We start from the raw sequence: 17,291 nt of genomic DNA on the forward strand, positions 1-17,291 counted from the left end.
TTTTTGGAATGTGGGAGGAAACCGGAGTACCTGGAGAAAACCCACGCAGGCCCCGGGAGACTCCACACAGGAAGGCTGGACTCGGGATCGAAACCACGACCTCTGCACTGTGAGGTCGACACGCTAACCACTCGAGCACCGGGCCGCCTTCCTCGGTGTTATGTTTTTCTATCTATTCATTTTATTTCTTTTTTTTTTTTTACAAATGATTGACCAATACAAGGTGCTGAAAATTCTCTGCTCTCATTGACTACGCCATGTCAATGGCTGAAAAAACATGCCACTTTTTTCTTTGAGGGGGGTCATTTTAGAGATGCAAGGACACATTTCCTCTGCTACATTGTGCAAGTGTACTGAATGTTATGGCCGGTGACGATGAAACCTCAAATGTTTGCTTTTTCTGGAATTGAATCAGCTTTATATAGAATCCATTGACGCATGTGTGAGCATTTCTTTGTGGATGGTCGCATTTACCTACTGTCATGGGTTCAATGGGTGCGACCTGTGCACTGTGTATGTGCGTGTGCGTGTACGCGCGCGCGCGTGTGTGTGCGTGCGTGTGTGTGCGCGTGCGTGCGTGTGCGCCGGAGGACATGCGCCCGCCTCCTCGCCGTCACCCGATCCGCCCCTGCCCACTGCCGCTGACTCAGTGCCTTGGTTGAGCATTGTCGTCTTTCACCTGAACGCAGCACAGAAGCAGCAGACGCACATCCTCTCCGCACAAACCCCTGCAGCCATGGCCAAAACAGCGACCGGTAAGCTTCCTCTCCTTTCCATCACATGTTGAAAGAGAAAGAGAGAGACAGAAGAAATAATGCGGAGTTGTTTGGTGATTGATGCTTTTTTTTTTTTTTTTCAATGGATCTCTAATGGCCCGGGCGTGTTTGTCGTCTACCGGCCGGTGATTGTGCGTAATGTAACAAATCGCCACTTTGGAATCATATATGAAAGATGCGCGAACATTCACGGTGATATTTGAACAGATGATGGATTTCTGTTCTTGACTATGCCGGGGAAATTACGTGATATTAGCTCGGTGGTCGTGCAACGCAAGCAGGAACCAATTAGCCATTTTATACCCGCGTCGAGATCAAATGTGTAATTATTCATTTGTCTCCTATTCCTGTTCGTCTAAGATGTTCACAATAGTGCATTTAGCAAGAATCTTACTGAGCTATCCGCGCTCCAGCACTCCATCGGCCTCAATATGCAGCATAATGCAGACGGACCCCACCCAAGATGCTGATGCTGCCCACTATTGAGGCCTGAGAGGGCGTTATCACTTTGCCATTGCTAGGCTACCAATACTTGCAACCTAAATATATACATATGCGTATTTATACACTCTACAATAACCATTATTAGTCAACTTTGAATGGAAATTACTCATTTTTTAAAAAGCGCTGAGGTGATGCATCATCCTTTGTTACGCGTATGTGTGTTGTTTCACACTTGAACATGTAGCAGCAATGTTCAACTGTTCGGAAGGTTAAATTCGACATGAAAAGTGCAATGTATTATTGTCTTTAATGGTTTTACTTCATAATAGATCCGGTTTTGCTTTTGTTTTCATTATTTGAATGGACACACACACACACAAATTGAGCTAATTACTCAATGCGCCGTTTTACCAGATAGGCATCTAACAGTAAGTTAGTGTGGGTGTGCACCTGTTATCTTTTTTCATTTTTACATGACAAATGAATAACTGGGTGTCAATCAAAACTGAGCATTATTATCGACTCTTCATCTTCTTCTTTTGAATCTTCTTGTGTTCATAATGTGGTCATATTTCCAGCAGGGTTAAGTGCCGTGCTTAAGGGGCATTATTAGCTAACCACACAATGCGTGGGATGGTTGCCCCAAAGGGGTCTTTTGTATTACAGGCCGTTTTCTTTTAGAATTAGTAGACTGGCTCTATTAAAATGATCAAACATCATGAGCAATCTTTTTGCCTATCAGGGGCCATTTCAGTTTTTTCCCCCAATTCTCCAGAGGGCCATGCTACAATGATGGGTAAACATGATGCAGCAATCAAACGAACGTGTATTAGTATTATGAGCATATGTGGGCGGGTCGGATCAAATACTCTCCTGGGACATTGTTCCCCACTCTTGCTCTCTCTCACTTAAATAAAGCTAGTCAACAGCAAACTTCTATTCAGAGATACATTTATGTCTCTCTAAATGTATTTTTGATGTTAATTCCAAAAAATATCTTTCCTCTTTTCCTGACATATCAGGCTTTCGAGATATTTTCTTTTTTGTTTGTTTTTATGTTTGACTTATAAAAGCTTGCGCAATACGGAGTTTGCCATGTATTGAAAAATATAGCTTTGATGCACATAAGTAAGCAAGTTCTGGCACATAGCGTTACTGGTATAGGTGCAACATGCAAGCAAACCAGATTAAGAAAAGCAAATAGTAGAAGCCATAGTTTTCGGGGTGGGAAGCCAGCCAGGCCTGCAGCGAGGACTGCACTTGTATTTTGGCAACCTCATCACATACTGTCCAATCGTACAAAAGCAGCAGGTGAAGACAGACCGGCCCATCAGATTAGAGTGCACAGGATGCAGGAACTGAATTTACTTGACACACGTGGCCAGCTTCCTTATCACGCCACTGCTCAACCGCAAAGGGATCTAATGAGATGTTTTCGAAAATTGCCTTCACGGTGCTTTGATTGGCACTGTCAGAGAGATATTGAACAACATATTAAGACTCTTTTGGAATCCATCCAATCAATTTTCTAGCCTCTTCAGGGTAACCGGATTTTATCCCAGCTGGCTTCGGATGTCTACACCCTGAACTGGTTGCTACTCAATCTCAGGGCACATATAGAGACAGACAGCCATTTTCATTCACATTCTCACCGTCATTGAGTGTGAACTGAACCCACACTGGCTGCACTCGAGCCAGGTGAATGAACCACAACACCATCAGTGACCCCTTTTGGAATTGATGATTGTTATTATTTTTCTTTGGGGTGGAGGTTGGGGGGGCTTTGCCATGCCTCAAAGTAATGAAAATTTTGCAAGTGAATGGATCCCGTTACAAATATATCTATGGTAGAGGTCTCCAGCACGAAACCTCCAAACTCACTTTGGAGCTCCCACTGGATGACGACACCAAAAACGGAACAAGAGTAATAAGAGCGCGTCTAGATGAAATACACATGAACAATGACTTGAGCAAGGCAAAATCATCCGACAGCGTGACGTTGGTCCATGAGGTCCTTATATAGTCCCAAGAATTGTGATGCCAGACAGGTGCGCAGCAGGAAAACCAGGAACGCCTCTGCAAGCTGCTGGACGCAAACAACGTGATCATGACATGAATTGTCTCACACCCCACAAAATGTTGGCCTTTGCACCTCGTAAAAGTGTTTGCATGCAAAACAGTTGAACGACTTGTCATACTGTATGTCACGCATATTTCTATACATTTCAATGAGACTAACCCTCCTGCCCCCACCCAAAAAACCCTTACCAGTTTTCTGAAGTAGCTCATAGCAAGTGAAGATATTTTGTATAATGTGGATGAGATTGTGAAGCCCCTATCCCACTGAGCGGTGAACAATTTCGAAGGCAGCGAATGTTGCGTTTATGTCTTGAGTTCGCCAGGGTTCGTTCAAGGACACAAATGTTCACCAAACGGTCGCCAGCCATTCGCCTGGGCTTTTCCTGTCGCATGGGAATTTTGAACCCATGCCGTGTTCAAAATTCCCCATCCATTTTCCGATCGGCTTATCCTCACAAGGGTCGCGGGGGGTGCTGGAGCCTTTCCCAGCCATCTTCGGGCAGTACGCGGGGGATACCCTGAACCGGTTGCCAGCCAATCGCAGGGCACACACAAACGAACAACCATCCACGCTCACACTCACACCTAGGGACAATTTAGAGTGTTCAATCAGCCTGCCATGCATGTCTTTGGAATGTGGGAGGAAACCGGAGTACCCGGAGAAAACCCACGCAGACCCGGGGAAAACATGCAAACTCCACACAGGGAGGCCGGAGCTGGAATTGAACCCGGTACCTCCGCACCGTGAGGTCGACGCGCTAACCACCGGATCACCGGGCCGGCCAAAATTTTTTCACAAGGAAAATCACAAAAACTACTGGCGAATATTTTTTTTTTTTACCATACTGACTTAGTAAAGTGCTTTCTCAGGCACTGGTATTGACCGTATCAATATATTAAAAGGAGGCTGCCATCAGCCTGATTTCGATACCTGGTATTGGTACTCGAGTCGCCCATCCTCACTTGTGAGTGCCCGGGTATCCATTATGCTCCCGCATTAAAGACAAACGCTTGCTTAACCCTGTCCATAAAAGTATAATACCGTGCAATGAATTTTTAACAAGGCTCTTATGGACTTTTACTGTACACTTTTGAGGGATCATGACATTGTTGTTTTACTGTAATGATGACTCACCTGGATGATGCGTTGATGTTCCTCCCGCAGCATACAAGGAGAAGATGAAGGAACTCTCAGTCCTCTCGCTCATCTGCTCCTGCTTTTACCCGGAAGTACGCAACACTGTCCTGAATGAGTTGGAAGGTAAGGGACTGATTTTCAAGAGATGTGCCCCTCCCACTCCCTTCCTATAATTCTGACCAAGTGAATGTGACCCGCAGCAGACATTGAGGTGAAGCCGATAAACAAGCGAGCCTCCGGGCAGGCGTTTGAGGTAATTCTCAAGCCCCTGTCTCCAGTATCAGATGTAGTCCACAACCTGGCGTCCCCCCCAAAGAGGGACATCTCCTTGGACGACATTGAGAAGAAACTGGAGGCAGCCGAAGAGCGGAGAAAGGTGACTTTTCCGACATTCCAGAAGACATACAATACAAATGACTCTGTGTCGTTTATTTTTAGTACCAAGAAATAGAGGTGCTTAGGGCTTTGGCTGAAAAGCGAGAGCACGAGAGGAGTGTGCTGTTCAAGGCCTTGGAGGAGAACAATAACTTCAGCAAGATGGCCGAGGAGAAGCTCCAAATGAAGATGGAGCAGATCAAGGAAAACCGCGACGCCCATCTGGCAGCCATGCTGGAGCGTCTACAGGAGAAGGTGACATGTGCTTCTCGTCTTGGTCAATGTATTGTAAAATATCACCGCAGGGTGTTTTTATAAGATAGCAACTAACTACTTGGGTAATATACTTTTTCAAAAAAAATCATACAAAAAGAAGTTGTAATATTCTAAAAGTCATATTTTTAATAATAACACTATCAAATATTAAAAATATATATTTTACAACCTCAGGCCATGAGATGGAGCAGAGCAGCAGTTTGTTTTGCAACCGCATATCAATAATAAATACTTTATAGGCAAATGTGAATGGCAAGCCGCACATAAATAAATAGATGCCGTACTACCGTACGTGTATGGCGTAAATGTGAACAGCAGCAAGAATAGTCAGCAGATACTGTATGTGGCACAAAATCTTAACATACATTATGTAGACTCATTTGTTTGCCAACAAAGTTATAATATAAACACAACTCATGACACAGTAACATTTGTGAAAGGGTGGGGGGAGCTGGAATTGAACCCAGTACCTCTGCACTGTGAAGTCGACGTGCTAACCACTGGAGTACCGGGCCGCCCTAAATGAAATGTATTATTATTATAAGCTGTTGTTTGTGTGTGTGATGCTATTTCCTAGGAGAGACACGCAGCATTGGTGCGCAGAAACAAAGAGATGAGGGAAGTGATGACAGCGTGAATGCCGCGCAAACGTCCCAATTTCCATCTTTCTTCATTCTATCCATCCATCCATTCATCCATCCATCCATCCACTCCCCCCCTTCCTCAACCTGCTCCGACCCTCTCCCAAACAGACATGCAAACCTGGAGCGCCCAACAGGTGGAGGACCTCACCACAACATCACAACAATCAGCAATTTAATCAGTCACTTCAGTATCACCGATGAAGACAGACATCAGTGTCACTCGAGAGCTGCAAGGATTTCTTAATTTTAGGGAGGGATCGGTCTTATTTTGTACATATTAGTTTTGGCTATCTGTCTATCTATCGATCTATCTATCTAATCTGGTAAACTAGCAAGCTATCTATTGATTTCTTTGTACTGCACTGTACGATGTTTTTTTTTTTGTTGTTGGATGCCACCACTCTTTTCTTGTGAATTGTGAGATGGGTGTAGACTGACGTTTGCAATGTATTCTTGGTGGTGATGATGATGATGTCACGACGACGACGATGATGTTTTTGTGTCTTGTGAAGAGTGTAAGGTGTACCTGAGGTAATAGAGTAGACAAAGCAGACGAAACAAACAGGAGCCACTTGTATCTTCCTCACGCACGCTTGGAATGTATTAGACAAAATGTCAATTTTCAATGAGCCTGATTATTAATTAGTGCTTTATTATGATTAAGAATGTCTTTTAAAAAAGGCGGCAACTGTTTCAATACATGCAGATTCCCTTCTTGAGTCCTTCACCGGGATGTACTGACATATCGGTACCGTGCATCTCGACTCAGAGAACATTCTCTGACTGTAAGATTGATTCCATAAATGAAAAAAAAAAAAGTGTGCGCTTGCTTGGCTGCGGGAGCTCAGCGTTGAGGTGTGTTTGGCCTTGAATTTAGGATGCAGGATGCGATTGTATACATTCAGCAAACCGGCTAGTCTCTTTTTAATATACAGCACCGCTGATATCTGCCTGCAACCTCTGCTGCTTGTGTTTTTCCTCCCCGTCCTTCATAAATTTCTCTGTCAAAGCTTTGCTTAATAAAGTTTTGGGGTTCTGTGAACATGGCATGCACCGTCTCATGAGTTTCTGTGCAGAGACAAGAGTATGACCTTCAGAATTTTTTTTTTTTGTGATAAAAGTAATCTCTGTTCAACGATAAAATCATATTTTCAAACGTTTTGCATCTGGGGTACCTCTACAGGAGAGATATTTTTTCAACTGTTCTCTCATAACACCAATTAAATATACTCTAGCTATCATGTGCACCCCGAAATAGGAATAATGTATACGTTTTTAAACATTCCAACAAAGTATTACCATTATGTCATTTTAACTGGTTGGCTTTCTAACCACTTGACATATTTAAATCTTATTTCGTTTGGAATGCTGTCCACCAAGTTATTCACAAGTAAAGTGATTGACAGATGTACATGACGCATCATAGCTTTATATCTAGAGCACAATAATGAATGAGCATAAAACATGAAAATGCAATCATGAAAAAGAAATGAAGACAATAATATACAATTGTTTTAAAAACAAGCTCCTGAAGTGAACATTAGGTGCATTTTTTAAATTAATGTGCAATAATACATTTTATTTGACTCAGTATTTAAGGAGAGTTCTTGTTTTTCTTTTCCTGTAAGTGCCGATTTAATGCACTCACACCTTGTTAATGGCCTATCGCTCAGGTAGAAAGAAGTAACTAGTTTTACTACTACTTTTTTTGCAATTTATTTCTTTGACCCCTCAAGTAACGGCCCTCCCCTGTCCTCAGTGCCCCCTCTCAACCCCCGTTTCCGTGAATTGCATGAAAATCTGGTTCAGTGAGCCACCAGTAGGAGGCAGCAGAAGCTTTATCTTGACTAAATGAACCATGATCATGTCTCCACTTCCCAAATGAGGACAAAAGGTTTGATAAATGGTGAGGCATCATTACTTTAAAGCAGGGGTGCCCATTACGTCGATCCTGATCTACCTGTAGATCTAAGACAGGTCCGAGGAGTGTTAATGTACGCTGCACCCTAATCATCCTATTAGTCTCATTTTCACAAAATAAATATTTCAAAAATAAAGCAGGAAAATCTTGAATTTACGGTGGCGCGTGATTACGTCACCGGAAGTTGTTAGGACTCAGCAGTCTGCAATTGCAGCTTGTGATAAGAGCTGTTGCGCTCTATCTTTTATCGTCATTATTCTCATTCAGAGTTTGCTTCGTGTACAATTAACCGAGGAATATGAACCTAGGAGGGCCCATGGAAGCACTTTAAAACGGTACGTGTGAGTACGATAGTTAACAAGCTGCAAAAGTGCATCGCATGCTTCAGTTTCAGGCTGTTTCTCATCATGGCGTCCGTGTGTGTGTGTGTGTGTGCGCGCATGCCGGTAGGGGTAGATCCCGTGAGGTTAGTTGATCGAAAAGTAGATCTTCGGTCCAAAAAGTTTGGGCACCCCTGCTTTAAACGGAAAAAAATGTCCAGTCTTCATTGACAATTTCCCAGTCGATACTTTCTTAATACAGCGCAATCATTCGATGACACAAGGGGAACCATATTTGCCCACTTCGTGATTGGGAGGCAGCATGTTGTGATCGAGGTTAGCATGCCTAGTAGTCTGGGTTCCTCCCATTTTCCAAGAACGTCCTTTTAGGTTGAGTGAAGGCCAAATTGTAGATGTGAATCTAAGTGTGAATTGTATAGTATACTTCCCCTCCGTAAGTAGGAACAGTAGGATTAATTTCTTTGTTTTTGTTGTATACTGAATGCACCTGATTTCTCAGTTTGGTCATGTGACATTCACAACTGAGCCATGATTGGTTGTTACCTGAGCAACTGTGAGGTCATTTCTAATTGACAGAAAGTGGCAAAATGGCCGCCCCCTGAGATGGATGAAATCAATTGGATTTTGCTGATTAATTCAGATTGTACAAACACAATATTAATCAGAGTACCATCTTTATACTAGTGGTGTTGAGTAGAACATATTATTGTAAAGAAATTTGACTTCCCCTTTTCATGTGTAAAAGCTTGCGCAATACAGCTTTTACCATGTGCTGTGATATAAAGTTAGGATGTTTGGGAAAAAATTATACCCGTTGCTTAACCTAACACTTAATTCATTATTATTAAATATCTTGCTATTGTACATATATTTTTGTTATATTGATGATGATAATAATAATAAAAGTTTACTTGCATATCTGATTTAAAAAATTAAAAATGTTAACAAATCGGTGACCAAACGGAATTGCCTATGTGTTAAGATTTGCTTCAGCTCAATGAGTTGTCTCCTAAGATTACATTCAAATAAAATATTTTAAAAATCTCTCCTTGGACTGGAGCGGTGATTTAGAGGCACAGCTGCCATGCGTGTGTTGCCTTTAGTCGTGACCGCTTCCCTCCAATGTTCGCATCCTGTTCACACTATTGTCTCCGCTTTGGACCAACCCAAGACAGTGAGGTCAGGGCAACATTGTAAAGGATTTCCTGTGGCTCTTAATGATTTCCTGGCTATTCAGAAGGGTAACAATACTCTTGGATTTGGTTACTTACCTGGCACGAAGCAAAGGAATGGCCGCTGCGGTCCATAAATGGAACCTCATTACTTTCTTATGAGCTTTTATGGGTTTTTTGGTGACTGTGCACCTGCGCACACTGATTGGGCACTTCATTAGGTACACCTGCATGCTTGACCTGTTCCAACAGTTCCGCTTTCCAAAGATAATAATGCTTGTTTGAGATACTGTAAAACACGGGTGGGCAAAGTATGGTCCAGGGGCTATATACGACCTGCTGATTTCTAATCTCGCACACAGAATATTTCCATTAATTTAGCATTGTTTCATCCTATTTATTGGATAATTATCATTTATAGATTAAATACATCTTTAAATACTTTAACTGATTGAATACACATATTAGTGCAATAAACTATTTTATCATTGGTCAAATCATAATTCAGATATTAATAACAAAATAGCTCGAATGATTTTATTATTACCATATGAAAATGTATATTTTACAGGCTTTAACTTTTCAAAAGTTTGACCAGCACTGTTGCAAGAGATGCAAAATTTTGTATCATTATTATTGCAGTTAAAGGCAACATTGACAGGTTATAAGATAAGAAAAGGGAAAAAAAAGAAAAACATGCTTTTTTTTTTTTTTTTTACATTATGCTTCATAAGAGAGGCCCACTATTAAAATACAAAATTAAGAACCACAATAATTTACATGTTTGAGGACACAAGTCTTACACTGGCAAAACAAAATTTAAGATTACCGGGTATTGTATGTGCACATAATGCTAATAGGTGCATCTAATGAGTGGATAAAAAAAACAGTCCATAAAATGTGCACATTTCATTAGCACTCTGATGTCATATCATCTTCCTACGTGTGTATACAGTGTGTCTTAAATGTACATAAATTTAGAGTAGAGTCCAACTCCTGGAGACAACTTCCTTGTGTATTTCAACACACTTGGCCGAAAAAGATAATTCTGACTTTTATTTATTGATACAAAAATATTACAGATATAAAAAGGCAAGAGTCCCAATGTGAGCATGTTAGCTTTCCAAATAGTCCTGATACAAAAGAGCAGACCACATTATCTCACTCTATATTAAATACATATATTATGTTGTTTCTTGACAGCTTGAAAAGGTTCAGTACTGAGTCCACTAATGTGTCTCAGTCCTTAAACCACAGAGTGAACGTTAGCTAAATTAGTTTCTTTGAATTTATAAAATACAATCATCCAGCGCTCAGTTTTTCATCTTAGCAAATATTAAACACCATCCATCAGCAATAACATTCTTGACAAACAGTCAAATCAGGCCAGTTGTGTTCACCTGTCTATTGCTTGGAAAACAAATGGCCATGTGATCGTGGCCCAGCTCAGCTGTTGCCGCCTCAGTCTAGTTGTTGTCTTCAAAAGGCCCCAATCTCTGTGCCCCATGGCCTATAAGGCTTGGGCAGGGTGGAGGGGGGGCCGACTGCGCCGAGGGCTGCCGGGGGCACAAGCGGGAAAGCACCGAAGGAAAGAGGGAAGGCCGAAAGTGAAGAGAGCGACGACAGGAGTGGTGGCGAAAGCTTGGACGTTGGCACACTGAGGGGCAGCGAGCCATTGGGGGGCGCCCTGAGAGACTCCGTCGGGGGAAGGAGTCTGGACGTCGCCGAGGTCTCCGAGGAGGACGTGGAGGGTGGGCGGCTGTTTCCTCTGGACGCCGGCGTCCTAGCCTGGGGGGGTGGCAGCAGGAGGGGGTGGGGCATCGGAGTGGGAGCGCCGCCGTAGGCCGAGCCCCAGGCTAAGTGTTCCAGTCCGGCCTGCACCTCCCTCTGAGACGCATAGTTGCTCAGGTGGGCCACCAGACGTACACGGAGGGGGTCTGCGCTGTCCCGGCCCTCCATGATGCTGAGGAAGCGAGCCGTCTCAGCCAAACACTCCCTGAAGCCCAAGCTGCGGTAATCCTTTGCCAGGGCGTGCGCCTCAAAGTAACCTGAAAGAGAGACGCTAACGAAATTAGACACATAACCATTGCATACTACACAGAGAGCCCCTGCTCTAATATTAATTGATCCCACAGAGCAGAGTGAATATACACAACGAGTATTGTTTTATGCGTCACTGCTCTATGCGTGTTCAAGTAGCTGTAGTTTGAATCTTTACACACACGAAGCTCTTAGGCAGGCATGGGCAACTTAAAAGCTGGAAGTGGGGTGGGGGCATAATTTTATCATCAGTGCTACCAGGGGAACCAATAGGGCACTTCCTAACCAGGTATATCTGACAAAAATCCCGTGTTTTCCCAGGTTTGCCAGGATTTTTTCCCACCGCATTCTTTGTGGAAAACATATTGCATTTTTATCAGCGTTGTTTGAAGATTTTGGGGGATTTGTGAAAACAAAACAAAACAAACAAACCCCCAAAAAACTGAAAAACAAACTTTGAAAACGTTTTTTAAAAAATGGGGGTGATGGGCGTGTATATTAATTATGGGGCAACTCGGAGGGCGAGCTGCCAGTTGCCCATCCATGATATTGGCCATTGATCCTTGAAGTTTGGGGTAAGTACCACTAGTGGGAGGAGGACTCCCTCGAGCAGTATGTGCATTGCATTTAACTTTTAAGTTGAATCCGTTTGCATTTAATCTTTAATAAGAAGTTATTTTTAAACATTTATTTAGGTGTCACATATTCAACGTTTAGGTGAAATACATTTCACTGTTATCATTATTTATGTAAAACATGTCCTGTGTTTTAAGATCATGTTCAAACTGTGCATAATGCTACAATGCAATAAAATTGCTACCTGTCCTTTTTTTTTGTTTTTCCCGGAAAACGCTTATTCATGGTTGAGCTTTGTTTAAATTAAAAAAAAAACTGAAAAAATTATAATGCGCATCAATTATGCACTGAATTTCGCTATTTTGCAGGCCGGCCTGGTCCCTACCTCCCACGATTATTTTTATTTTATATGGCCTCTCTATATTGCAGGTTTTGATCCGCGATAAGAGGAGTTCACTTGATCATGCAACAAGCTGTCATATGACAAAGTGTGACTGTTCATACCTTTGCCTCCAGATGCATGCAGCATCTTCAAATGGTCCACAGTCATTTGCAGTATCTCAGCTTTTTCCAATTTCGCTGATCCCTGCGCAGCCAAGCAAGTGAAAAGACACTTTATTTGCATTTCCCAAACTCAAACATCAGAGCCCAAAATGGGTCCCGACTCAGCTCTGATTGGTATCTTGCTCAAGTAGCCTCCCAATGACTAATTTAGCAAAAGCAAAATATGAATAGTCCCCTAACATTAAAAAACAGCAGACACACAATCAGATCAAAAGATAATAGTCATCAAAAATGTATATTTATGGCATAATATTCCATTGTTAATGATTCCATCAAAGTAGGCTGTCCAAATAATCTAAGGAAAAATGGCAATGTTATTGATCATAAAGCACAAAAAGAGCTCTATAAATTCCTGTTTGCAATGGAAAACAAATGCCTGTTGTGTTCATTTGAATTAATGGATATGCATAAGGTGAACTTATGTCAATTTATGTGTGATACCGTAATACTGTATCGAAACCCTGCATTAACTCTTTAAAAGGGGCCACCTTCAATTTACAGCAGTTCCAAACTGGCTTGTTCTGCTTTCCATATGATTGTTTACACAAATAAACATAAAACACAAATTCGTTAGGCTACATTTAAAAAAAAACACACACACACAATATGTAATATTTATTTTACGACTGTGCTAACGTGGGTTAGACTAGACCCAAATTGTGACTTGCGTGCAAACTGCGTCGTAAATCGAGGAACCTTTGGCAAATGGCCAATGCTTAGCTTGAGAGACAGTCTTAAAATGCTAACAAGTCAACGTTTTTATTTATTTTTATTACTGTCATTATTTTAAATTTTATTAACAATGACATAGCACGCCAGTGTAATTTTTACCTGTTTCTCAAACGCACTCGGCACCAGTCTTCTCAGCTCAGACAGACTATTGTTGATGCGGTCACGTCTTCTTTTCTCAATTATCTAGAAAAAAAGCAAAGAAAACAAAAATATATACATAATTTAGAACACTGTGGTAAGCGAAGAAACTGAAGTAAAAAAGTACTACTCACTCCTCTGCGTCGTTTTCTGGCTTGAACTTGAGTGGTGCTAGTGGACGGTGACATTGAGCCGTGAGAATCAGCCGGCCTGAGACAACATCATCATCACGTTTGAGCAAAACAAGCAAATAATCGTCTAAAAATGTCCTTTAAGAACAAACAGCGGAACGAACCCATTTTCGTCACCGCTGTCTTTCTCCACTTCGATGTTGTCGTCCAAGTCGCTGTCGGAGGAGCTGTAGTTGTTGCTTCGCTTCATGATGTCCTGACCGCAGTTGGCGTTGGAGGAGAAATAACAACTCCACTCAGCGTCACTTTAACTGAGCTCACGTGCTTCTCGGAAGGGGGCGTTGCACACAAAGTCACATGGGAATGATTGATTAAAATTCTAGCCAATTAAATTGAAGTAATTACTCGATGACGTTACTCTGTCTATTGAAGGTTCATTTAACGTCAAATTATGTATTCTTGTGTATTAATACGGCTGGTTTGTTTTGTCTTATTTGTTTATTTTTATTTCTTGCATTAAGTACAACGCAAACCAAATGTTTGGGGGGTCACTTCAAAATTATTGAAAGAAAAACAGTTAAATCAACAAAAGCATAATATGCACATTTTTACAACATATATGATGTATATTATCATGCAAGTCTTGCTTGTGGGTTTGTTTTGTGCAATTTCATGTCAAGTTTTTGACATATTAATCTGCATTTTTTTCTGGTGAGATTTTATGTATGGCGTTGGTACAATCGAATACAGTCATTTATAAAAGCAAATTTGTTTTGTGAACATTTAAAAATGTTTCTTTATTAATGATATGATCATGATTTGGATGAAATTTGCCTGAATGCAGGGCCGGGAACGATAATGCCAAGTCAAGTTTCATTCCGTCTTTCATTAAATTGATTTCAAAGCAATTTAAACATGAATTTTGTAAATTGTGATTGTCAAAAATCACTGATTATTATTGTCATGAATATCAATCGATGAAAATGTTATATTTTTATATCTTTATCGATTTATAGTTAATTTTTAAATGATTTTCTAATGGGGTCAGAAATAAAAATATCAGATTATGTTTTATTCTGGTCCTGATTAAGACTGATTTTAGATGGATGGATTTAACATTTTACAACATTTCTATATATTTTTTGATATACCAAATTCATATTTTGAGACACTGATTGTTGGGGTCATCAAAAGCTGTCATGTTAAGTTTAATTCCAGTTTGGAACCTTAATGAGTATTTTTGGAGGCAGCAGTTTAAACTTCAAACAGAAAATCACATTTAACATGTTTGGACGCTTAAGACAATGCTTAAAGATTGGGTCATTACTAGCCCTTATCTTACAGTTTTTCTTCAATATTCAAAGGTATTATTATGACCACTTGCGTGCTATTCAATACTACACACATATTTGTCGAGCGCGTAACTAAATGAGATCACCAAAACATTAGACAGCTAGGCTGCTGTTAAATAATGTAATCATACTCATAAAAGTCCCTGTGGAAAGATCGAGGCTCCCACTGAGAGTTCCTCCTGGCTTGAAGCCCTCTTTCTCCTGTCGAGCGTTGCGGGTGTGTGTGTGTGTGTGGGGGGGGGGGGGCGTCAGTGGTCGCCCTCTTTGCTGTTGTGCAGGACACACGGCCTATTAGCAGAGTGTGTTGTTCATTGTTTGCCGTCAGCTGTGTGATTCCGCCACGGCTCTGAATCGGTCGGGAGGCCCAACATTAGTAAGGCGGCGTTGCCGAGCTCTCCTAGGAAACTGCAAACAGGTCAACTGACTGTGCTTCCCAGGGAATCATTCATCCACAAATCAGAGCGCGTTGGCCCGCTACGGGCTGGGAACGAGGAGGAGAAATGTTTTTAGAGGCTCAAGCTTCACATATGTGTGAACGGAGGTTTTGCTTATGAGCGACATGAACAAACATACACGCCGACTTATGTACACCGTCGACCTATGAAAGCGTGTCAGTCATCTAGCGCTGCTTGGGGACACGGGTGGTCTACTGAAGGCGAGAGCATTTTGACCCTGCTAATCTGCAGGGGTCAAAGGGCACACTATATAAAACACAGTAGCTTTCCACGTCTGTGTTCTAAAGTGTAACCGATACATGTTGAGTTCATGTTTATACATAAAAGTGTATATGTAGGCAATGGTGGTGTGCTGACCTGAATTGCGTCATGTAGACTCTTAGTTCAAACATATGTTGGCCACAATGTTTTGAAACGCATTCAAACATGGAATGGCATCTTCTTTTGACATGCCATGCACAATTTGAGATGTAGGAGAACCAAAGAGAGAACTGTGAAACCTCAATCAAGCACAGGTAGACTCCACAAAGGAGAGCTTGAGCCAAGATTTAAACCTCTGAACTGTGAGGCAGATTCATCTACCTTGAGATCACCCTGCTGTCAAGATACAACATCCATCCATCCATCCATGCATCCATAGCCAAAGTGCACTGGTCACCAAAATTATGAAGTTCAAAAAAGAAAAAAAATATGTACATATTTGAGTTTCTGGAGAACTTTGGTGAAAGGTTCCCATCGGGTTTTTCCAACAGAGTCATACAAAAACAAGTATAGACCATAAACTAAATCAACAAGCGTTTCAAAACAAAACAAACAAACAAAAAGGCAAATGAGATCTGGTAAACGCCAAACTGCTTTGGTAGAGCTAATCTGGCATTCACATAAACAGATGTGATGTGCTAATTAGAACCACGCAGGCGAGTGTTTGTGTGTGAATTAATTAGTGGGATTATGCAAGAACTATACAGGCAATTGCTCTGAAATTGGGGTGGCACATGTACAAATGTCGAGCTAATTATATTTCTCTGAGAATTATTTTGGCCTTTTTTACCCGATAAGTTTATGTCAGTTGGCCCCACCCATATTTAAAATGATACAATCGGTTCATTCATACCCTCTTGCTTTCAGCACACAGTAAACTACCTGGCCCTTAAAAGCCTTTAAATCGAAGAACCCATTGGATATCGGTGAGTTTCTAGATGAATGTCGAGGTATTGGAATTGCATACCTGTCAACTCATACGGTTTAGCCATAGTTCATACGGATTTTGTGGTGAATCTTACGTATATGGCCATATCGCACAAATCATACGGATTCTGAAAATTTCCGGGTTTTTTTTCACCAACTCCAAATGATTTGGAGTTGGTGAAAAAAGTAACGCAGGAATACAACTCTGAACACAGTAATGCCACTAAGTAAAATGATGATTAGACATTAACCAGACATTGTATTATGGAGACCTACAATAAATATCATTGAAAATTTCGTGGGTTTTTTTTCTGCCGTTATTAAATGCTTTGGTATGTTATAAGAATTTTTTACTCTTTATAAGGATTTTTTTGGTAGTTTATACAGGTTGGCGCTCCAAAAAGTTGACAGGTATGGAATTGTCCATTCACAGCATCCGGAATCATTCATGGTACTGGCTCCGGTTTTGAACGTTTTTTCATGATCCTCAAATTTACAATCGCCTGCCAAGTCCTGCAATTTAAGAATGTTCTTTTGATGTTTACGCAATATTGAAACCGATACGTGAATAAAACATTGAAGCTAAATGCAGACGGGTCAATAAAATACTCGCGCTTGATTGAAAAGTCGTATTCCATTCCCCCTTCTGTTGCGGCGAAAGACATAGACAATGTCAGCGCTTAATCCTACACTGACAAGTCTGGTAAGGCCATCAGCGGGGAGGGGGTGGGGGGGGTGGGTACGTGTTGGGTGACCCTCCTGCTGTCTTCCATTGCAGTAGCTTGTAGAGGAGCAGCTGTTTCCCTGCTCCGTCCACCGGGTCAGTTGTTTTCCAGACAAGTGCAGACGAGAGGGAGCAACTGCAGGCTGGACGGCCCAGAATGTCAGCCAGGTTGCGGCGGTGAGAGATCCAACGTGCAAGCTTCATTCGACCTGTTGATGTAGTGAG

The 17,291-nt window shown here is 41.6% G+C and overlaps 2 protein-coding genes across 3 annotated transcripts; one reads left to right on the plus strand and one right to left on the minus strand.

Annotated features, from left to right (window-relative positions):
- Window positions 1-600: 600 nt before the first annotated feature.
- Window positions 601-6,779, plus strand: stmn2a (stathmin 2a). Of its 2 annotated transcripts, none has more exons than XM_086114460.1 (5): window positions 601-755; window positions 4,465-4,560; window positions 4,638-4,813; window positions 4,876-5,067; window positions 5,666-6,779. In XM_086114460.1, exons 1-5 carry the CDS (start codon window positions 737-739, stop codon window positions 5,723-5,725), a joined length of 543 nt encoding a protein of 180 aa, XP_085970586.1. In that variant the 5' UTR covers window positions 601-736; the 3' UTR covers window positions 5,726-6,779. The 2 variants fall into 2 exon arrangements, with proteins under 2 accessions (XP_085970586.1, XP_085970587.1); XM_086114461.1 differs by having other exon boundaries at window positions 4,641-4,813.
- A 3,428-nt stretch (window positions 6,780-10,207) lies between these two features.
- Window positions 10,208-13,643, minus strand: LOC147203736 (hairy/enhancer-of-split related with YRPW motif protein 1-like). Its single transcript, XM_086113580.1, has 5 exons — window positions 13,512-13,643; window positions 13,351-13,426; window positions 13,178-13,261; window positions 12,287-12,368; window positions 10,208-11,214 (listed from the first exon to the last, which is right to left on the minus strand). The coding sequence occupies exons 1-5, from the start codon at window positions 13,595-13,597 to the stop codon at window positions 10,646-10,648; spliced, it is 897 nt and encodes a 298-aa protein (XP_085969706.1). The 5' UTR covers window positions 13,598-13,643; the 3' UTR covers window positions 10,208-10,645.
- Between the last annotated feature and the right edge of the window lie 3,648 nt (window positions 13,644-17,291).

This window comes from Hippocampus guttulatus, chromosome 6 (genome assembly GCF_054856545.1).
Source record: "Hippocampus guttulatus isolate MCC_2025c chromosome 6, RoL_Hgut_1.0, whole genome shotgun sequence".
NCBI lineage: Eukaryota > Metazoa > Chordata > Actinopteri > Syngnathiformes > Syngnathidae > Hippocampus > Hippocampus guttulatus.